Source organism: Manis javanica, chromosome 7 (genome assembly GCF_040802235.1).
Source record: "Manis javanica isolate MJ-LG chromosome 7, MJ_LKY, whole genome shotgun sequence".
Lineage (NCBI taxonomy): Eukaryota > Metazoa > Chordata > Mammalia > Pholidota > Manidae > Manis > Manis javanica.
This window is the reverse complement of record NC_133162.1, coordinates 11,483,368-11,507,496: the sequence shown is the minus strand read 5'-3', so window position 1 is coordinate 11,507,496 and position 24,129 is coordinate 11,483,368. Positions and strand designations below refer to the sequence as shown.

Genomic DNA, 24,129 nt, shown 5'->3' with positions numbered 1-24,129 from the left:
TGTCAGGACCACGGCCCCACTACCACCCACCACTGACCTCCCAGCTGGCTCCTGGCTGCCCTCCAAGGGTCCACCATGTGCTCCAATGTCAGGTCCATCCCTGGCAGGTGCTAGTGTTACGGCTTTGGGCTCTCTCATTCCTACGGGAGCTCTTCTGTCCGTCCTCTTAGCCGGCAGTGGGTCGGAACCAGATCACTGAAGCACTGACCAAGCCCAGGCTCATTCCTGAAGTAGGAATGTTGGCCAGTGGGGCTAGATCTGTTTGTTTTCTTAAAAATTCTCTTTGCAAGGTAAGTTCAGATTCAGCTTGTCCTTGAGTAGAAGTGTTAGCAGCTGCAGAAAAGGTGTCTCAAGGTGGCCATCTGCACTCATCCCTTCCCAGTTCACTCAATCACCTTTCACTAATTTTTATGACCTATGGTCTCAACGCTGCAAGCTGAGAGGCAGGGAGGTTCTCCTGAGGTGGGGGACAGTAGCAAGTGGCAGCAATGTAAGAGGAAGCATAAACAGGAGTTACTAATTCCAAGGAGGTACACTGCGGAAGCCTAGGCGGTCAGGGAAGGTGTACCGGTCAGGTTCTCCCACTGATACAAGGAACAGAATCCCTATCAAACCGGCTCCAAAAAAACGGGGAGATTTACTGGCTCACCTAACTGGGAAATCCAGGAGTACCTGCTTCAGGTACAGCTGGATCCAGAAGCTGCAGGATTGATGTCATTTGGACTCCGTGTATGGTTTTCTTTTGCACAGAGGTGCTCTTCCTACGCAGGCAAGATGGTCACTGGCAGCTGCAGACTCAGAGCATTCCGCGTGAGCAGTGACAGTGAAAAGAGCACTTCTCTCCTGCAATCTCAGCGAACAGACTGATCAGTCTTGTTTGAGTCACATGTCCATTTGCAAACCAATCTCTTTGGATCCTCTGGTTGGTCAGCCTGTGTCATATGTCACCCCTGTGGCAGGGCCAGAGCTGTGACTGACTGCACTACCAAGATCACATGACATGAGGGAGTTCTCCAAAGTAACCCACAGAAGAGGGAAAGCACGTTGGGCAGATGAAACTCGCTGGCCCAGTCACCTGCTGAAGGCTTTACTGCAGTATGTGAGCTGGCCTCGGTGGCCAGGCGCAATTTACTAAGGGAGGGTGAGGACAGCAAAGGGAACAGGTGTGGTTCAGGAGTGACCCCAGGGAGTGGCTGAGGAGAGGGCTACAGACTGAATATTTGTGTCTCCTCCCCCACAATCAAATTCATGTGTTGAAGCCTAATCACCCATGTGCGATGGTATGTGCCGGTGGGGCCTTTGGGAAGTGATTAGGTACCGAGGCTGGAGCCCTCATGAATGGGATTAGTTCTTTTAAGAGGCCACAGTGAGGATGCAGGGAGAAGACGGGAGTCTGTGAACTAGGAAGCAAGCCCCCACCTGACATCAAATCTGCTGGGTCTTGATCTTGGACTTCCAGACTCTGGAACTGAGTGATAAAGTTCTGTTATTTATAAGCCACCCCGTCCCTGCTATCCTGTTATAGCAGCCTGTGCTAAGGCAGAGAGGAAAGCAGAGAGCCCAAAGAGCACCACACACCTCCTTCTGCTCCAACTCATCCCTCCAGGGCCATCCTGCCATTTGCCCCTGGGGGTGGGGGCAATGGGTGCAGTGGTGAGAGGTGAGAAAACAGACAGGACCATTAAAACATTCTACTTGGGCTGTTTTGAAAATGGACTTTGGCACCACAAAATCCCAGCTGAAAGCACAAGCAGGTGTGCAGTGCAGGGAACCCGGGGGCGGGAGGCAGAACGGGCAGGTGCAACTACCAAGACCGTTCTGGCAGGTGGGCCTGGTCCCTGCAGTGTGCTGGCCATAGTTGCCTGGACAAGAGGGGACAGTCACTGTTGGGCTTTACCAGCAAAGGCAGCTGTGCTGATGAGACAAGATTTAGAATCTGATATCCTGGGTTTGAATTTTTTGTACTTTTAAAAAAGAAGTAAATATATAATTATACCAAAAAAAAAATCATTCCTAATTCCACCACCTGGAGATGATCACTGTTAGCAATTTTAGGTATATCCTTCTATACTTCTACACATATTTTCTTACAAGTTTCTATGTTTTTTACACAAAACATATAGAGGCACATATACGTACCAATTGCTTGATTTAACAAGAAAAGGGAGGAGGTCATACTGTTTCACAGCTTTAACAGTGACATGAATCAACATTTTATAACCACTGCCTGCTGCCCTCTGACAGTGAGGTCTAGGAGAGTGGCACTTGCTGTCGTCACATAGCACGTTGCTGGTGGGTCAGAAAGCTCCCCCAGCTCTGGTTAATTCAGGGCCCTTCCCGGCCCATGAGGCTACTAGCTGGTGAGTCCCTTCTGAAAGTGACACTTGTGTTCAACTTGGGGGACTGTGACCTCTGGCTGCAGGCATCAGGCAGGGGGAGGTACTGTGATTGTGCCCCAGACACCCCCAGCGGATTGCAGGGTGCACACACCCTCACACTCACAGCAGCCTGCTGCTATAGTTTCCTGGCCAGGACGCTGGACCCTGCACTCCAGGGGCTGCCACCTCTCGCATGCCCTCTAGCTGGACCAGGTCGCTAGGCAGAGAGATGGCCCCAGACTTTACCTCTGGCTGAGAGATAAAGTGTGGTCCATTCCACCAAAGGCTGTGGGTACACCCCAAGCCTGTCCAGACAGGATTCACCTTTGAGCTGTCAAGTGACATGTGGTCTGTTTTTCCTGTGGCCAGACAATGAACGCTCTTTGGCTCCAGGAAGGGAACTACTCATCAGCAGATGTCCCATCAGTGGACCTCAGGGCCCCGGACAATGCATCCAGCCTCCTGGGAGGCAGCTCCAATACCATGAACCCTCCCTGAGAGTGGGGACAAGTGGAGAGACTGAAGGACAGCAGAAGACACACCCACCGGGCTGCAGTCTGCTGATGCAAGAGAGGAAAATCACAGTGAGACAGGGCTGATGGGTTAAGAGTGCCAGCTTTGGGGTCCATTAACTGGGATCAGCATCGTTTCCAGCTCGTGCTGGCTGTGTGGACTTTGATGTATTGCATTCCCTCTCTGAGCCTCACCCTCCACATCTATAAAATGAGATCACCCATAATACCTAACTCTCTGTGTTGCTGGAGATTAAACAACCAAATAACAGTTACATTTATTATTATTATTATTTACCTCATGGTTCTGAGATAGATGCCACTTAAGTGACTATAGGCACACGACAGATACTCTAAACTATGTGTAATCATATTCAAAATTGTACTATACATTTCCTGCCTTCTTAAAGAGAATAACTGAAATTTAGTATTTCCCCAATAATTCAGAATTAACATTACCAAGTGACTATATCCTGCCATCACAGAGTAACATCTATAGAGGTGACTGGATGCAACCTGGGCTATTTATCCAAGTGCCAAGTGGCCCAATGCAAGGTGGCTCTGCCCTAGTAGTGCCACACCAGCTTTCTTCCAGGTTGCTGGTCACCCCCCTCAGTGCCAGGTTCTCAGTAACTGCTTATGCTCAGCCCATCACCACCACCACCTTACGGTCTGAACTGAGAAACCAAACACAGGGGCCTGTTACAACTGTAGGTAAAGTAAGAGTTAATAGGTTCTAAGAAAGAAACTGACTCTTGGCACAGCAAAAATGCTTCAGTAGAACTCTCCGACAGTTAGCCAAGGCCTTTTACTCACTTCCCGTTTCTCAGCTCAGAAGATGGCTGAGGTTGGATTGTTGGGGTTTGGGGAGTCAGACCCCTAGAAAAGGGACCATTATCATGCTCAGCTGACAGACTTCCAACAAGGAGAGTGCCTCAAGATGCTCGCTACGCCAGCTCTCTGGGCTGCTGCTCCTGCTTGCTCCTTGGCACCTATGTTCTGCTGGTCACTGAGCTGCCCTCACCCAGGAGACATTTGTAAAGCCCCAGGATGTGCCAGGCACGAGGATGGGCACTGAGGTCCAGGCCTGCAGAAGACCCCACCTGGTGAGGGGAGCTGACAGATAGCAGAGGTCAGTCCTGCCGTGTGACCAGGACACAGCAGGTACAAAGACCCCAGGCACTCAGAGAAGAAAGTGACAGCTCTTCTTTGGTAGGAAAGGATGAAGCTTTATTAAGAGGGGACATTTGAGCTGATGCCAAAAAAGAGAAAGGAAAGGTATTCCTGACAGGAACAGCTTGTGCAAAGGCACACAGGTGTGTACATTCACCATGTTTGGAGCTGAGGGAGAGCTGGGGCAGAGCCTGAGTGTAAATGCCCATCAGCACCCAACCACCATGAAAAAGACAGTCTGATCAGGCATCCCCAGGTCCACAGGCATCCCGAGGTCCACAGGCATCCCCAGGTCCCCCGACATCCCCACAGGTCCCCTGGCACCCCCACAGGTCACCAGGCACACCCAGGTCCCCACATGCCACCAGAGGTCTCCAGGCACATAGATAGGTCCCGAGGCATCCCCACAGGTTCCCAGGCACACCCCCAGGTCCCCAGGCATCCCCACAGGTCGCCAGGCATCCCCAGGTAAACAAACACCCGACAGGTCACCAGGCATTCCCTCAGGTCCCCAGCCATCCCCAGGTCCCCAGGCACCTCCACAGGTCCCCAGGCATCCCCAGGTCCCCAGGCACCCCCACAGGTCCCCAGGCATCAACAGGTTCCCTGGCACCTCCAAAGGTCCTTACCTTGGCTGGAGCCAACCTCAGGACACCCCCATTCCTGCTTTAAGATTCAGTAACTCAAGGCCCTGAATCAGCTTCCAAGCCAGGTCCACTCTAGGCCAGGCATATCTTCAAAGGCTTGGGCCTCCTGCTACAGAGAACACATGCAGAGAGGCCCCTGGCCCTGAGTGCATGTTTCTGTGGGCAACTCCCCTGGCTAAACAGGCTAAAAACAATTTCAGGTAGCTTTCCAGACCAGACTCTGATGCATTCAAACCAGAAAGACTCGGAGATTTGCACAATAAAAATGAAAATATCTACGGGCTCCTCCAGCTTGCAGAGCACTCTGCCCTGTCAATGGTTCAGCAAGAGATTTTTGTTCAGGGAGCACCTGCCAGATATCAGGAGGAGGAGAGCAGGGAGTTTGACACCATCCCTTAAATAAAACATGGTTCATCTGTAGAGCAGCTAAAAAGAATGAGGTGGCTCTATATATACTGGCCTGGAAATCTCCTGAAAAAGGCAAGTTGCAGAACAGTACTTAGAATCTCAGATATACTAAATATAAAAGAGTGCGTCCATATAAATGCAAGGCCAGAGAACTGAAATACCCTCACAACAACCCCATGTGGTAGTATTACTAAACACATTTTGCATATAAAATTATTAAGGTTCTGTGATGTTAGGTAATTTGACCAGACGGCTAGTAAACCATGAAACTGGAGTATAATCTTAACAACCACTAGGATTTACAAGCACATTTTTTAAAAGAGCTGGAATCATACACACTAAACTCATTCATTCATCATTCATTCAACAAACATGAATTGTATGTCTACAGTGTGTTAGGAACTACTTCAACCTCTGGAGATAACATGAAGAAAAATGCAAATGAAGCCCCTACCCTCCTGGCACTTGGGTGACGGGGTCACCTCTGGGAAGGAAATGATAGAGGGAATGGGTTGAGGAGAAGTAAGGAAGGAAAATATTAGCTTTGTCTGTTGTTTGCATTTTTCATAAAAAGAATGAACTCACTATTTGAATAATTAAAATTTATTTGCAACATTTTCACTGAAAAGGTACCTTTGCTTTTGGGGGCATTTAATCTTTAATTCTACTGCCCAACCGCTCAGTTTATTTACAATAATTTTGTTTTAATTACTATAACAGTAATATGCATTCAAAAAAGTAAAGTTGGACACTCACAACTACACTATGAAGTAAGAGCTACTGTACAACCATTTTATAGGTCAGTTCTCAACCAGGAGCAATTTTGCCAGCAGAGGACATGTGGCAAAGTCAGGGGACATTTCTGGTTGTCACATGGTGGGGGAGTTGGGGGTGGGGGAGCGATGGCCACTACTGGCATCTAGCTGCTACTGATGTCTAGCACCAGTAACAGCTAAACACCCCACAGTATACAGGGACAGCCCCATACAGCAAAGAATTATCCATCCCAAAATGTCAATCATGCTGAGGCTGAGAAACCCTGTTAGAGATGAAGAGACTGACGTTTGAGAGAATAATTTGCCCCAGGTCACACAGCTAGTGTAGCAGGCAGAATAATGGCCCCCAAATGTGAATATGCTCCCTTATATGACAAAAGGAATTAAAGTTTCTGGTCAGCTGGTCTTAACATAAGGAGATGATCCTGCATTTCCACGTGACCCAAAGTCATCTGAAGGGTCCTTGTAAGTGGAAGGGGGAGGAAGGAGAGTCAGCGTCAGAGACGAGATGTGAGACACACTCGACCAGCCATCGCTGGCTTTGAAGATGGAAGGTCCGTTTTGACTCCAAAGCCCAACTCTCGGCACTGTGCTGGGAGGCGGGAACCCCTCCGTAATCCCACAGCCCAGGGAGAACCATTGTTAATACTTCGAAATTATACCATAGTTAGTTTTATATAAGGCACATTCGCCGATGTTATTAGAAATTATCAAAAACATAATCACAGATCATATCTACACACCATTATATAACTGCTCCTTTCTTTTGGCTGTTGTTTTCAATTCTGTACTATTACAAACAACCCTGTAAAAAATATTCTGATTGAATTTCTGACCGAATCTGGGGTTAATTTCCTGTGAATAGATTCCTCGAAGTCAAGTACTGACCCAATGGGTCTGAACATTTTTAGCCTCTTAAAAGATACTACCTCTCCAAATAGATAATAATTCTCCAAAAAGGTGAGTGCAGGAAAGGAGCCACTTCCAATTCTTGAAAACCTGAAGGCATTTAAAACTCATTTGATAGGTAAAAATAGTATCTTGTTTTAATTTGCATTCCTTTCATTTTCATTGTTACTGGAGTTGAACCTTTTTCTCATGTATTTATAGATAATTCTATGTCATCTATGAATCATTTGTTCATGTCCTTTTCTCATTTCTATTTTTTAATAATTTTATGATTAATTTGTGTTATATATATCAATACAAACATTAAAATAGTGACTCGGTATTCTCATGTAACAAATACATTTTGGAAAATACATATTGAAAAATAATTGCCATAATTGCCTTACATTTCTGTTTGGGGAACATACTTGCCATAAGTATTTATTTTGGGAAAATATTTGCCATAAAGAGTTATTTGTGTTGCCTTTCAGCAATCGTTGTTGTTAATGTCTTATATATTTTCACAATATATAAGACATTACAGCTTTTTCCTTTGGGATTTCATTCATCATCTAAATGCTTAGAAAGACCCTCCCAATTCGGAGATGGGGTAAATGTTTACATGCATTTCCTTCTGGATTGTGTGTGTGTGTGTGCAATTTCTTAAATTTAATTCATTCATTTATTCATTATTTAATTCATTCATTCATTATGACCATGAGATGCTGACCATAAAGGCAGAGTTCCCTACAACTTTTAAAAGTTGTAAACAGAGTCCAATAACCACTCACTCCAAGATTCCTCATTGTTTCTCATCAGAGTAGATGCTGATGGTTTTCCTGGACTTCATCTACCATGCCAGGTTCAGCCTAAGAACCAAGGGTCCTAGCCTGGGGCTCCCAGTGCCCCACTTCCCTATCCATACTCTGCCACCAAGAGATGGATGGAAACCCCTGGAACCCACTCTCGGTGGTGACTGACGTCTGCCTGGGTGAGCAGCCTAATCATCAGATGCAATGGTGAGCCTGGGGCAGTAATTCTCAGTAGCTCTCAGCTGCAGAGCTGAAGGACCACATTACATTCTATTACCAATTTTTTTTGTTTTTATTAAGTATTGAGTAGATTCAAAAGACTACCTCAAAAATAAGGGTAAGGACAAATGATTTCACTCATATGTGGAGTATAAGAACAAAGAAAAAACTGAAGGAACAAAACAGCAGCAGAATCACAGAACCCAAGAATGGACTAACAGTTACCAAAGGGAAAGGGACTGGGGAGGATGGGTGGGAAGGGAGGGATGGGATGGGGGAAAGAAAGGGGGCATTACAATTAGCATGTATAATGTGGGCGGAGGCATGGGGAGGGCTGTGCAATACAGAGAAGACAAGTAGTGACTCTACAGCATCTTACTATGCTGATGGACAGTGACTGTAATGGGGTTTGTGGGGGGTACCTGATGAAGGAGGGAGCCTAGTAAATAATGTTCCTCAGGTAGTTGTAGATTGATGATACCAAAATAAGTAAATAAATAAATAAGGGTATGGCATAAAGAATAATAATAAGAGCAACTGAGTATAAACCATATACTTTGCCATCACCATTCAATTTCCCTCCCAGTCCCATGCCATCACCAGGCCCCTCCTAAGACTGTCCTAAATTTTGTGGTCATCCCCTTGCTCTTCCCATATAAGTTTGTATCCTTAAGCAATATTTTTGTATCCTTAAGCAATATATGGTTTGGACCATATATATAACTGTATCCTTAAGCAATATTTTGTTTTGCATGCTTTCTAACTTTATTTAAATTGTATTCTTTTGCCAAGTATTTTTTCTTTCAATATTATGTTCCTGACACCATGTTTTCTTATGGAGCTATAATTCACTCATTAATACTGCTTAATGAGTTTCACTGAACAAACATACCACAATTTATTTATCCATTCTACTGCTGATGAACATTTGGGTTTGTTTCCAGTTTGGGGTAATTAGGAATAATGCTGCAGTGAACATTTTTTTTACTTTATTGAAGCATGATTTATACGACATTTACCCATTGTAAGTATCCTATCAATTAACACAATTGTGCAACTATCACCACAATCCAGTTTTAGGACACCTGCGACACCACAGTCCCTTCGGGCCTGATTGCAGTCAATCCCACCCACTCATCCGCCCCGGGCTCTTGGCTCTTGGCAACCACTGATGCTTTCTACCTCTACAGTGTTGCCTTTTTGAGAAGTTTCATACAAGTAGAACCATACAATATGCAATCTTTTGTGTCTGTCTTCTTTCATTTAGCATGATGTTTTTGAGATTCCTTTATCTTGTTACATTAATAAAGTAGCCTGCTCCTTTTTATTGCTGAGTACTATTCTACCCTTGTTTATCCACTCACCAGTTGGTGGCTATTTGGATTATTTCCAGGTTTTGGCTGTTATCAATAATGCTGCTAAGAGTACTTGTGTTTAAGTCTTTGTGTGGACCCATGTTTTCATTCTCTTGGGTAGATAACTAGGAGTATCTATAGATAGCTAGATATCTAAGAGAATGGCTGGGTGGTATGATAAATTTATGTTTAACTTTAAAGAAAACAATGAAACTGCTTTAAAGCGGCTGTGCCATTTTGTACTTCCATCCAAGTGTATGAGGGTTCCAGTTTCTCCACGTCCTAACTGGCACTCAGTTTTGCCCATCTCTCTTACTGCAAACACTTAGTTTGGTAGATAGCATGTGAACATTCTGAATCATGTTTCCTGGTACACCTATGCAAGAGTTTCTCAAGTGTATATATTTGGTTGACTGCCCATAGTTCTTGTGATTTCAATTTTACTAGACACTGCCAAATTATTTTCCAAATAGATTGTGCTAATTTCACTCACTCTAGCAGTGTCTAAGAATTCCAGTTCCACCACATTCTTGTCAACAGTTGATATGGACAGATTTGATTTGCCAGTTTGGTGGTGTAAAGTGGTATCTCATTTATTTTTAATGTACATTTCCTTATTTTTAATTTAATAATTAAATTAAATCTTGTTTTATGATTTATGACTAAATCTTGTTTGTTGGCTATTCAAATATCTTCTGTCAGTAAGTTTTCACACTTTTCACCAATCTTTCTACTGAGCTGTATGTATGTCTCATACCAAATTTTTAAGGGTTCTTTTAAATATCTGGGTGCTAAGATCCTCATCAATCACATATATTGCAAATAGCTCCTCTCAATTTGTGACCTGTCTTTTTACATACTACAGGTGTCTACTGATGAACAGAGGTTCTTAATTTTAAGTAATATATATCAATATTACAGTCAGTGGGTTTGTGTGCATGTGTGTATCTTGTTTAAGAAATCTTTTCCTGCCCTGAAGGCATAAGAATATTTTCCTTATTATCTTTAAGTTGTAATTTCCAGAAATCATTTATATCTATACATTACCAGTCAAATGCTCCATTCCTTTTTGTTGTTATTGTTGTTATATATATTCTTTTAAAAACTGGAGTTTTCCCTTTCACATGTATTTAATCCATCTGAAATTGATTTATATCTCAGTGTGATGTAGGGATCTTTTATTCCCCCACACAGATCTTCCATTATCCATATGATATCACTGTGAAGTCCATTACAGACCAAGCTTCCCACACAGAAAATTTCTTTATACATGTGGGTCTGCTTTTCAACCACTCAATCTATGGCTGCCTCAATAGTACATCACTTAAATTACTAAAGCTTAATAATTTTTATCTTTGGCAAGGCAAGCCCCCACCTCTACCCACTTAGTTCTTTTTCTTCAAGAGTGTGTTGGTTTTCTTGGCCTTAATAAGGTAAGGTCTTTGGTAATATACCAAATTACCATATTTGGTAATATGTCTTTGGCAATATAACAACAAGCATTACCTGCTTCTGCTGGTATACTGAAATGCTATTAATTTTTGCATGTTGATTTTATATCCAGCAACCTTGCTAAACTCTCTTATTCATTCTAACAGTTTATTTCAGCTTCTATTTTCTACACAGAAAAATCATGGGTCTATGAATAATGGCAGTTTTGTTTCTTCCTTCCCGATCCTTATAATGTTAATTCTGTTTCTTGCCAAAACGCACTGGCTAGAACCTCCAAGCCCTCCAGTATACCATACTGAATAGAAATGGTAAATACAACATTGGCTATAGAGTTTTGTAGACATGCTTTATCGTTAAGGAAATTTTTTTCTAGTTTTCTAAGTGTTTGGATCATAACTGTATGTTGAATTTTATCAAATGCTTCTTCTGTATCTTTTGAGGTGGTTGTACTTTTTCTTTCAATATGTTAATGTGGTAACTTACATTAATTGACTTCTAATGTTAAGCCAACATTCTATTCCTGTAGTAAATCCATCTTGGACCTGATAAAATTTTTTTTTCATTACTGAACTGGGTTTGTTAGTATTTTGTCTCAAATTTCTGCATGTATGTTCATAGTTTAGTTTGCTTGTCATTTTCCTTTCTTATACTTGTTTTGTTATGTTTTGTATCAGATCACCATAGCCTTGTGAAATGAATTAGAAAATGGTTTTTTCTAGGCTCTAGAAGGTTTGTGTATGATTGAGTTTTTGTTCCTTGAATAACAGAATTTATCTTTAAATTGACTGCATCTTGTGTTTTCTTTGTGAGATTTTTAACGCTGATTTAATTCATGAAATGTTACAGGACTACTGAGATTTTTTAATTCTACCTGAGTTTTTGTTTTCTGGCAATTTGTCCATTTTGTGTACAAATTTTTAAACTTATGAAGCATGTAGAGTAAGAAAAAATTTTTCATTTGTGTCATGTCTTTTATTCTTGTTAAACCCTGCCAAAAGTTAATTTTGTCTTTTATAAGAATCAACTTTTCAGCTCTTTCGACCATCTATCATTTCTTTCATTCATTCCTTCATTTTTCCATATTACATCCTTTTCTAGTTAACTTCTGTTGTTGATTTCTGATGAAATGGGATTGTGCCAGAGAATCCTATGTGATACCAATCCTACCAAATTTGGTAATACTTCATTGATGGCAGATTCCAATCAACTTTTACAAATGCTCTATGAGTGTTTAAAAAGAACGTAAAATTTGCAGTTACTTAGAGCACTGTTTAATTTTATTTAATTATGCATAGATATGTACATATATGTGCATATATAAGTATATACATATGTGTGTGTATATAGATGCAGCCTACCCTTGAACAACAAGGGTTTGAACTGCACAGGTCTATTTATTCAGGGATTATTTTTAATAAATACATAGGAAAATTTTTTGGAGATCTGAGACAATTTGAAAAAACACTTTTTTCTCTAGCTAACTTTATTGTAAGAATACAGTACATAATACACATAAAATCATACATATACATAATCAGCTGTTGATGTTATTGGTAAAGCCTGGGATCAACAATAAGCTATTAGTAGTTAAGTTTTGGTGGAGTCAAAAGTTATGTGGATTTTCAATTGCATGGGGGATCAGCACCCCACATACCCTGGTGTGGGTGTGTGTATATATATATATATATATATATATATACACACACACACATACATGTATTTATAAAGTCAAATTCACTGTTATTCAAATCCCCTAAACCCTTGATACTTTGCTTTACCTAAGAAAGAGTTGTTACATCTCCCACTAAAATGGTGGATTTGCCTATTTCTCCTTGCAGCTTCTACAGCTTTTATTCACACACTTTGCAGCTAAATTATTAGGTATGTACTAGTTGAGAGCTGTTGTATTTTCCTGGCAAGCTGAACCTCTTACATTGCATAGCCACCCTTCTGTCTCAAGTGCCGCTCTTTGCCATGAAGCCTATTCCATAGGCACAGCTAGGCCAGCTTTCCTGTGTTAGTGTCGAGGCCCATTTACTTCCACCCTTTTACCTTTAACCTTTCTGCAGCCTTATCTTTCAGATGTGTTTCTTACAGAGGAGAGAGAGAGCCGTTTTTTAAGTCCAGTCTGAAATTTTGTATTTTAACAGAACCATTTAGTCCATTTCCATTTATTATAAGTAATTAATGTTTAGATTTATTTCTTCCATCTTATTGCACACTTCCCATTCGTTCTACCTGTCCCATGATTCTTTTTCCTTCTGTCATGCTCTCTTTTATAATGATTATTTTTTATTCATTCCATTTCTTTACATCTAAGGCTTTGAAAGTTATATCCTCTATTTTCTTTTTTATTTTAGCGGGTTCCCTAAATATTTTAATAGACATACTTAACCTATGAAAATCTAAATTTAATTAACAGTGATGTGCAGGATTTTCTTTAAAATGATCCACAGTGTGTACTTTACCCTAAGGATGCAGGAGCCCAGTTTGAAAAAGACAGATGCACCCCTATGTTTATCGCAGCACTATTTACAATAGCCAAGAAATGGAAGCAACCTAAGTGTCCATCAGTAGATGAATGGATAAAGAAGATGTGGCACATATACACAATGGAATATTATTCAGCCATAAGAAGAAAACAAATCCTACCATTTGCAACAACATGGATGGAGCTAGAGGGTATTATGCTCAGTGAAATAAGCCAAGCGGAGAAAGACAAGTACCAAATGATTTCACTGATCTGTGGAGTATAAGAACAAAGAAAAAACTGTAGGAACAAAACAGCAGCAAACTCACAGAACCCAAGAATGGGCTAGCAGTTACCAAGGGGAAAGGGACTGGGGAGGGTAGGTGGGAAGGGAGGGATAAGGGGAAAAAGGGGCATTATGATTAGCACACATAATGCGGGGGGGGGGGGCACGGGGAAGGCAGTATAGCACAGAGAAGACAAGTGGTGACTCTATGGCATCTCACTACAATGATGGACAGTGACTGTAATGGGGTATGTGGTGGGGACTTGATAATGGAGGGAGTCTAGTAACCACAATGTCATTCATGTAAGTGCATATATTAATGATACCAAAATTTTTTTTAATTTTTTAATTTAAAAAAATGATCCACAATGTGGGAGATGGAGGGAAAAACAGGTGTGGAGATAAGAAGTAAGTTGAAGGGTAAACTGGGCTAGGGCTCTTTAGACGTGAACCCTGCTTTTGTAATGCTTGAAACTTCCCATGACTTAAGAAATACTCAAGTCGGTATCTTTACCGTCCTCCTGAGCAATGTAAGGATTGTACAGCACTTCACTCCAGCCGCCGACCATGCACACCCTGTTGTTACTGGTACTATTGTATTTAGCTGTTAGTTTTAACCACAGATTAAATAACATTTTCACCATCATTATTTTAAGTGTGTTTAGAGTATCCCACACATACACTACTGCATGGGCTCATCTGCTTTGCTGGCTTTGAAGAAGAAAAGGGACCATGAGCCCCCTAAAAACTAGAAACAGATTCTCCCCTGGAGCCTCCAGAAAGGAGCGCAGCTCTGCTGACACCTTCATCTTAGCCCCAGGAGACTTCTGACTTCCGGGACGGTAAGAAAATAAGTTTGTGTTGTTTTAAGCCACAATGTTGGTGGTAAAATGCTACAGCAGCAAGAGGAACCTGATATGCCCCCCAGCAAAGCATCATCCCCTGTTTGCCTGGGTGTCTGGCCAGTCAGAGAGGAAACACCACGAGGTCAGAGCAGGTCCATCTTCTTCACCACTCAGTCCCAAGCCCTGATGGTGAACAAATAAACTTTAGAGCCGGAGAGGACCAAGAAATCACTTGGACCACCAACTTTAGATGAGAGGAAACGGAGGTTCAGAGGAGGGAAACAGCTTGAGGCTACTCACTTCATACCATCCTGCCTCTGTCACTAAGCCTGGACACCCCGGGACCAAAACAGCAGCCATCCCCCTGTCGTGGACAGGCCCCGAGAGGGCACAAGAAATCCCTAAGCAACTCAGGACAGCTGGGAAGGCATAATGTGCATCAGGTGAGACCAGGAGATGTCGAAAATGACCTCAGGGATCTTAAAGGTGTTAATCCCTGTTGTCTAACCCCATACACAAAAGTATACTGGAAATGGATCAAAGACCTGAATGTAAGTCATGAAACCATAAAACTCTTAGAAGAAAACATACGCAAAAATCTCTTGAATATAAACATGAGAAACTTTTTCCTGAACGCATCTCCTTGGGCAAGAGAAACAAAAACAAAAATGAACAAATGGACTACATCAAACTAAAAAGCTTCTGTACAGCAAAGGACACCATCATCAGAACAAAAAGGCACCCTACAATATGGGATAATATATGTGTAAATGACAGATCTGACAAGGGGTTAACATCCAAGATATATAAAGAACTCACATGCCTCAACACCCAAAAAGCAAATAACCCAATTAAAAAATGGGCGGAGGATATGAAGAGACAGTTCTCCAAAGAAGAAATTCAGATGGCCAACAGATACATGAAAAGATGCTCCACATCACTAATTATCACAGAAATGCAAATTAAAACCACAATAAGATATCACCTCACATCAGTTAGGATGGCCAGCATCTAAAAGACTAAGAACAACACATGCTGGTGAGGATGCAGAGAAAGGGGAACCCTCCTACACTGCTGGTGGGAATATAAAATAGTTCAACCATTGTGGAAAGCAATATGGAGGTTCCTCAAAAAATTAAAAATTGAAATACTATTTGACATAGTAATTCCACTTCTAGGAATTTACTCAAAGAATACAAGTTCTCAGATTCAAAAAGAAGTCTGCACCCCTATGTTTATTGCAGCACTATTTACAATAGCGAAGATATGGAAGCAACCTAAGTGTCCATCAGTAGATGAATGGATCGAGAAGAGGTGGTACATACACACAATGGAATACTATTCAGCCATAAGAAATAAACAAATCCTACCATTTGCAACAACATGGATGGAGCTGAAGGACATTATGCTCAGTGAAATAAGCCAGGCAGAGAAAGACAAGTGCCTAATGATTTCCCTCATTTGTGGAGTATAACAATGAAGCAAAACTGAAGGAACAAAACAGCAGCAGACTCACAAACTCCAAGAAGGGACTAATCGTTACCAAAGGAGAGGGGTGGGGGAGGGAGGGCAAGTAGGTAGGGGTGTGGGAGGGCAGGTAGGGAGGAAGAAGGGGATCGAGGGGCATTATGATTAGTGCACATGGTGTTGGGGGGATCATGGGGAAGAGAGTGTAGCATGAAGACAAGTAGTGACTCTGTGGCATCTTATCACACTGATGGGCAGTGACTGCAATGGGGCATGGGGAGGGGACTCGATAATATGGGTGAATGTAGTAACCACATTGTTTTTCACGTGAAACCTTCATAAGAGTGTATATCAATGATACCTTAATTTTAAAAAATTGTTTAAAAAAAAGTGTTAATCCCCCCAGAGCCATTGATCTACATGTAACCACAAGGGCAGAACAGTGCCTGGCACCCACCAGATCAGCTCACTTAGGGAGATGCTCCACCTGGAGCTTTAAAAGGGCCTGTGGGCACCTAGCTGATGACAAACTTGAGGCCTGCTTTCAAAGAATTCAGCATGCCATGCCTGGCCAGAGCCAAAGCTCTGGGCTTTGGGCAAATGAGGAGAAGATATTTCTTTCATAAGACATCTTTTTACATCCGTAAGAAAATTGTTGTAATAGACTGATTCCATTAAAAAAAAAGACACTTCACGCCAGAATCACCAGAAAACTATAGAAGATTCACTCACCTATGTATTACCACATCTACGAAGCAAGAGGCACCTCCTCAGATGGGAAACCCTTGTGCAGTGCACAACCTGCAAACCATACACAGCAGCCCTGCTTGGGCTCATCCCCTTCACTGACCTCATCTTCCCCCACCCCAGCCCTCAGGCCCCCTGGAGAACAGCCCTGACCTTACAGTTTACCCTTTTATGTATAACTCTTCTATCAGGGGCCTCCACTTTTCCTGCTCTCTTGAAGACAGCAGGAGTTGAAGATGAGCAGGAGAAGGCTGATGGTCCCATTTAGGGAAGCACAGGACGAGGTGGGGAGGTGTGATGTGGGGAATTCGAACGAATGAATGTCTATGGACTAGGAGACGGTTGAGACGTATGGCGGCTCACAGCACGGGCCCGGGAGAAATCCTCCTCACTAACTAGCTGGGAGATGCTGAGTGCCCTCTTTTGGCCTCCCAAAACCTCATTTTTCTTTTTGTGAAATGCGTATCTTTGTAGGAATGCACGGAGGATTTAAGAAATGATATGAGTTCCTGCTTGGTGCCTTACACCAGCTCCTACCTTCCAGTTTTCATTACTACTATTATTAGCACCATCAATCCGGGGCCATCTGCCCTTCAGGCTGTCAGCCTCTAGGCATATCCTGCTTTAAACAAAATTGGGACAACCCAGATTTTTAAAAGAAACCACAGAGCTGGGAGGTGGAAGAGTGTATTACAGAGAAAGGATTACTCACTGTACCAAAGTAGAAAACTTCAGACCACTTTTAAATGGAATTGCCTTTGTTTGGAGACATCTCTGACACAGAGAGAAATGTGTCCAGTTTTTCCCCAGACGGCTTCTTGCATGGTCTCCTTCTGTCTCCCCAGCACCTATGCTCCCAGCCAGTCTCCCCTATGTGGGCCCCAGAAGCCCACGGCTAGAGGACGGCCAGGTGCACCAGAGTAGGCGCAAGCCCAGCTCTGAAGTGACGGAAACAGGCTTAAACCTGAGCCCTGCTGGCTGTGGACCATGCAGCATGGGTGCCCAACCGACTGAGCCTTCCCTTCACCCATCACATGCAGGTACCACAGTACCTGCCTCAGGGCAGGCAGGGGGGCAGTTGTGCAGCACGTGGGACATGTGAGCCGGTGCTGTGAACACCTGGTGTGAAGGTGGTATTACTCCTCACTGGGAGACCAGCACAAGGCAGAATGGGTGAGGAGGACACTGCAAAGCTCCTGTTCTCAGTTCTCTGTATTTCCTTCCTACCCTGTACACACACCCACACACCCACACACACACACACACACACACACACGATGTGACTGTCACCTCCATCTGGCCAGACTTGGTCACCTACCACCTTGACAGAATTACCAAATGCACTTTTCCCATATTACTACATGTTTCAGTTAGAATGGACTCAGCTGCAAGTAAAAGAATATGTGACGGCAGGGGCTGAAACATGAAGACATTTAATTATCCTGTGTAACAAGTCACCAAGTCACCAAGTCATCAACAATGTCACCAAGGCTTTTTCAATAACTCTCCCGATCAGCCCTCACCACACCGCACCAGCTCTGCCCTTCAGATTTCTCATCTTAGGGCAGCCTCGGCCCTAAGCCTCGGCCCTAAGCCTCGGCCCTAAGCCTCGGCCCAATAGCAACCTGCTATTGGCCAAAAAATGGTGAGGCTCCCACTCTTTCTCTTTTTTTTTTTTTTTGCCTCTTAAACAAGGGAGCAACCACCTTCCCCGAGTCCTCCTTATTTTTCAGGGACCAGAACTGGGTCACCAGAACTCTCCTACCCAAATCTTGTTTGGCGGAAATGGGAGGTTTTTGCTGGTTTATACCTAGCACAGGTCAGCCCGAGGACGAAGGATAGACTCCTCCAGAATGAGAGTAAGCAAGCAAGAAGGGAGATGTGGCTTTTCACGGTGAGACTCCTGCCAGAGAGAGGAAGGAGCTGGGGGCCCCGAGTGGCTAAGTCCCTCGTGGAAGGCCAGACGCGACTGCAGAAGGGCTTGGATTAAAACTCGGCAAGCTCGAGCCATTCGGCACGTGGCTTCTCAACCACCTACAGCCAACTGACTCAAAGCTCCCAAAGGGCAGGAGCCCCATCCCCAGTCTCTGACCTTGGCCGGAGGCATAATATGGACAAAGTCAATGCCGTTAGAGCAGAGAGCCCTGACATGCCCAAAAGCACCTCACCCACTTCCAAGGCCCAGCACTTCCTGCCCGAGTTTGGCAGGCAAGGCAGCAGGAACCCAGAGCCTGACAAACAGCATCTCTGTAGCTGCCTGGACGCCTGCCAAGCTGCCTCATTCCCCAGGGCTGACCTCATGTTTCTGAAGAGCCTCAAGACGCCTGGGAGCTGGAGCCATTCAGAGAAATGGGAATGCAGAGCCCCAACAGCCCTCCCCACCACCCACCCCAGCTCTGCCAGAGCCTTCTGTCTGTGCCACGCAGGCCCCATTTCAGAAGAAACTGAACACCCTCTAACCTCTGAGATGAGGCCTGTCCTGACCTGTCTTCCTGTCTCCACCAATTTGAAGGTAATCCCTTGAAGAAACTTTCATACTTAGGCTATTCGTTTCATTCCAAGCTTCCGGAAAGGGGAAAAAAAGGCTACCAGACTTCATTAAGGTGCTGAAAACATCTCTGACATCAGTTCTGCCACCTCAAAAATTGCTGGAGAGCTCATGGCCAGCCGGAGGCCTGTGCTTAGTGACAAAACTAACTGTTTATTTAACCCAGAGCTGGATCAGGCACCCACCCTGGCCCTTCTTTGGTCACTAACAGCAAAGGTCCCCAGTGTATTAAGGCCAGCATGTGCCAGGAAACAAAAGCCTTCATGCACTTTGCCTTCACTTACAGTCATTCTTTCTGAATCAAACACCTACTGTGGGCAAGGCTGATCGCAATCAAGGTGAGCAGCCTGGGGAAACAGCACACAGTTAGACTCCCAGGACACATGAGCTCCCTTCCACATCTTTCCAGGGCAGCTCCTTGCCATTTGTTGCAACCCACCCACATAGCCTGCAACTCAAAATCAAGACATTTGTTCTTCTTGACATTCGCTTAAGTTTTTATTCCCCCTGGTAAAACCACAAGGGCTAAAAAAACCATGTGGGAGAAGAAAGGAGGCCTAACTTACTTGCCATCCCCTCTTTGGCCTGACCAAGGGGGATCAGACACAGCAGCTGGTAGTTTTAAACTTCCCTTGCAAAAGTTTTTCTCAGAACTGGGGCTCCCACTCCTCAGAGCTTGAGAAGTCTACATACCTTGAAAGTATGCAGGCTGCAGGGCTGCCTGAACAGAGCGGAATTTTCCATTTATAGAATAATCATCTTCATACCACTCTGGGGGCCAGCGTTCTTGTGGTAAGAGCTCAGAGGTCAGTGTCAGCAAACCTGCCACACTTCTGCGGGAGCCCCAGGCCACTCGGGCTCTTTTATTTATTTTGGGGGAAGATTGGGGAGGAAATAAAGGAATGACTTTTTAACTTGAGTGCCAACATAAACCTGAAAAAGTAATTGGGTTGGCCAGGGTAAAATAATACGATCTGGTTTCAGGACTTAAATCAACCATTAGGGAGTAGGAGGTGAGGAAGAGACTGAAATACGTATTTCCAACTCCTCGGGAGGACAGGAGGCCCACACAGGCATCACGTACTGCTCCGAGGCCTTCCCTGTGCCTGCCACCTGCTCCCTCCCTGAGATGCTTTCTGAGGGCAGGGGCTCAAGCCAAACCTCACTTCTTTTCCAGCTTCCCACATGTTGTACACTTGATTTCTGCTGATGTATGTGGAGACTTGGTCTGAAATACCTTCAGGGTCCATGTAGTAAGATCACCAAGCCAGTCATGAAGGTGCTTGAGCCCTGGGTCTGGCTATGACATATTCACCATGTGAGCTTAAAGGAGTCCTTCTTTCTCTTCTCTGAGTCTCATTATTTTCATCTGAAATTAAGATTGGGTTGAATGATCTCAAAGGTCCTTTCCACTGCCGACATCTGGTTCACTCATTCATTCTAATGTTAACTAATGCCAGCACTAGGTTCTAGGTAGCCCCAGTTGGGCCATTCTAAACCTGCAAGAGCATAGCCTCCCGCCTAATGAGGGCTGCCAGCACCAACCACCTTGTCTCCTTGTTGCAACAGCCACAGCATGTCCACAGAGGGCAAGGAAAGCCCTACTCTGCCCTATGAAGCCCACCTTGCCTGCCAGTCGAGCCACCAGAGGTGGCATTTTCCAGGTCCCACAGACCCCTAAAGGAACCCCTCCCAGGACCTAAAACCTTTCCTTCTTTTCTTTTTTTAAAGTGTTGCCCCTTTTCCAAGGAAGGGCATGACTACCTTGTACCCTCCTAATCAAAACCTGATTTATTTCCCATTGTTTTTACAAAATATTTTATGCATTTCAAAGCATTAAATTGTGGTGAATATGCTTTGTTTTTCAAACTGCACATACAGCCCAGATTTTTATATGGCCCGCTGGAAGCTAAGAAGCTTCACGGACACACCCTCACACACCAATCACAGTCCTGGAACTGAAGATTTTCTCGCCCGGGCCCCATTCCTATCTGAGTCACCAGCTAATGGCCACCTAGTCTCTGAACACCTGTTGGAAAGCTGCTGCGTGCTGCGGAAAATCCCGCGTCCCTCCACTACTTACGTGGCAAGAACCATAACCCCTGAACCGCAGAGGTTTGTGCGAAGATTTCACCCAGCTGAAAGCTCTCCAGAGCACTTATGAGAACGAAGTGACTTGATTGTAGGGCAGCTCTGACTTGAAAACTACAACCTTAGATTGCGCCAAGCCCTGTCTCCCCACAGCTTTTCTTGCTGATGCTGGTGAAGAGGAAGGAGAGAAGGGGCTTCTCAGAAGGTTGGCCCGGGGCATTAAAGGTTGGGTGGGGGGGTGCGTGAACCTTGGGACATTCCTCCATCACTTTGCCTACCCCTGTCCTTCACGAATTTCACTACCAGGTCAAGGGATACCCAGGCCTGGTCACCTGTTCCAAACCCGGGACACAGCTCGCGCTCAGGGAGGCTCCGGCGGGTTCAGAAAACCACCCCGCCCTTACCCCCTCTCTTCTACTTTCCCCTCCCCGCCCTTCCCAGCTGCTTGGGCAGGGCACACCCCCTCCTCCAGATTCACCAATCAGCGTCCGGAGCGGCGTCCATGGCGCAGGGGCCTCTGGTAGGCAGCCAATTAGCGCCGGGACCTGAGGCGGTGCCTCGCCTTCCCCTCCCAGAAAGCAAGCCGCTCCACAGCTGGCAAGGCTGGCGCAGCGCGGCGGGCACGGAGCCGCGTGGGCCGGAGCGGAGCGCGCGCACTGCCCGCCCGCCCCCGGCGCGCCCGCCTCCGCTCTGCCTCCGTCCAGGGCGCGGGCGAGGTGGCCGGGGCGGGGGGACGCACGGGGCAGGACCGCGGCGGCGAGGCCGGCGGGGGCGGGCCCAATAAAAGGCGGCGAGGCGGCCCCACCCCGCGGCAGGCCGGCGGCCAGGCTCGGCGTGTACCTCCCGTCTGGCCCGCGCCGGCGGCGGAGAGGCGGTGCTCGCGGCCCGCGGCCCGCCCATGGAGGCTTTCCCGTGGGCGCCCCGCTCGTCCCGCCGCGGCCGCGCCCCCGCGCCCATGGCGCTCGTGCCCAGTGCCCGCTACGTGAGCGCCCAGGGCCCGGCGCACCCTCAGCCTTTCAGCTCGTGGAACGACTACCTGGGGCTCGCCACGCTCATCACTAAGGCAGTGGACAGCGAGCCGCGCTTCGACTGCGCCCGCAGCGGGGACGGCGGCGGAAGCGGTGGCTCCCCGCCCTCCTCCCCCTCCTCGTCCTGCTGCTCCCCCCACGGGGGGGCTGGGCCCGGGGCGCTGGGGCCGGCGCTGGGGCCGCCCGACTATGACGACGACGACGACGACGACAGCGACGAGCCGGGGTCCCGAGGCCGCTACCTGGGGGGCGCGCTGGAGCTGCGCGCGCTAGAGCTGTGCGCTGGCCCCGCCGAGGCCGGGCTGCTGGAGGAGCGCTTCGCCGAGCTGAGCCCGTTCGCTGGGCGCGCTGCAGCCGTGCTGCTGGGCTGCGCGCCCGCTGCCACCGCCGAGGTGGCGCAGCGCGAAGAGCGGGCCCCGGCGTGGGTGGCGGAGCCCCGGCTGCACGCCGCCTCCGGGGCGGCCACCACCCGACTGCTCAAGCCCGACCTGCCGGTGTGCGTCTTCTGCCGGAATAACAGGGAGGCGGTAGCGCTCTACACCACCCACATCCTGAAGGGACCCGACGGGCGAGTACTGTGCCCCGTGCTGCGCCGCTACACGTGTCCCCTGTGCGGCGCCAGCGGCGACAACGCGCACACCATCAAGTACTGCCCGCTCTCCAAAGTGCCACCGCCGCCCGCCGCCCGCCCGCCGCCGCGCAGCGCCAGAGACGGCCTGCCCGGCAAGAAGCTGCGCTGAGAGCCTCGGCGCCGGTCTATGGCCACCAGGGCCACCGCCTGGCCACTCTCTCGTGGTCTTCGCACTATCTTTCCGCCGCTGTCGAGGAGGCGTGGAGCTCAGCAGTTGGCTCAACTTGAGTCGTCGTCTTCGTTTTTCCGAAGCAAGTCGGCCGTACGGAGTACTTTCCTGTTGAAGATCAGTTGAGACTACACGCTAGAATCTTGTTTCTCTCGCGTTCCTAGTTTGTGCACATCCAAACGATGAAGGCTGGATGTGTATTATCGCATTAACTGAAATACAATTTAGAGGAGCTGTTTACTGTACATCGGCCTGTTTTAGATGTGCATCAGTATGAAATGGTCTCAATCTTAATCTTCGGTGTTTAATTTTATGAATGGAGGCACTTTACTAGGTCTAGAATATTTTTTTAAAAGCCTCCATCTAAAACTGGTGATTTTATGGAATGTCGGTAAAATGACTTTTATTGTTTGAAAGAACTAGTATTTTAGTTGTCCTAAAAAGTTATTCTAATTCCAAGTGAGGCAAGCCCCTGCCTGGTAGCATCACCGTTTTGAAAAGTGAAGATTTAGTAAATACTTTCCAGTATTAATCTGGATGGGTAGTTCCTCCTTGTGGCTTGTTTCTGTCCTAACTGGAGGTGTAAAATTGCACAATCTGTAGCAGGTAGAAGCTCTCTATCCTTTTGTGTACCAGGATCTTTTATTAATGAACTAGCAACTAGCAATTTTCACCTTTAAAAACTGTGCCAACTTATAATTCTATTGTGTATACACTTGGAAATGGTGCTGTTTAAAGAATTTGACTTGTGTATTTATACAGTTAATAGTACATGAATTCATTATAATCTTGCCTATAACTTTGCTTTTGTCTATGCACCCACCCCCCATTTCCAGTTCGTTAAAAATATTTGTGGTATTAAAAGGGAGCAGTATTAATTCACCCTGAACTGCTCAGATTCAGGGTTCCTTAGTAGTGGAAAGTTCATTCCGTTTAGTTTGAGAAGTAACAGCTGGAAGACACAATCCTTTGCGCTCTGTAAGGTTAGTGTAATAACCTCTATTCAAAAATGTTCCACTCGGGGGTTGTGTCTAACTGTAGGCATAGGCAGTCGTCAAACCAGAAATAAGCACTAATTGTGGAATTGGAGAGGAGGAATACAGTCCCCCTCATATTCCCATGCTAGACCCTCTTTCTGGAACCCCACACCAATTACCCATAAAAAGAGACTAAACCTGATCCTTAAGCAAAGGTTCTTAGCCCCTTTTTCACCTCCCACCCTAATTT

At 45.8% G+C, this 24,129-nt stretch overlaps 1 protein-coding gene and 1 long non-coding RNA gene across 2 annotated transcripts; one reads left to right on the top strand and one right to left on the bottom strand.

The window, feature by feature from the left end:
* Positions 1-18,078: 18,078 nt before the first annotated feature.
* On the bottom strand, positions 18,079-21,677 carry LOC118971104 (uncharacterized). The gene is made up of 3 exons (XR_005059371.2): positions 21,553-21,677; positions 21,067-21,242; positions 18,079-20,352 (listed from the first exon to the last, which is right to left on the bottom strand). It is a non-coding gene; the product is annotated as an uncharacterized lncRNA (long non-coding RNA).
* A 295-nt stretch (positions 21,678-21,972) lies between these two features.
* On the top strand, positions 21,973-23,851 carry NANOS1 (nanos C2HC-type zinc finger 1). Its single transcript, XM_017655296.3, has one exon. It carries the CDS (start codon positions 21,973-21,975, stop codon positions 22,840-22,842), a length of 870 nt encoding a protein of 289 aa, XP_017510785.3. The 3' UTR covers positions 22,843-23,851.
* The last annotated feature ends 278 nt before the right edge of the window (positions 23,852-24,129 follow it).

Coding starts and splice junctions, on each gene's coding strand:
- NANOS1 (XM_017655296.3), top strand. CDS start 21,973: ATGGAGGCTTTCCCGTGGGCGCCCCGCTCGTCCCGCCGCGGCCGCGCC.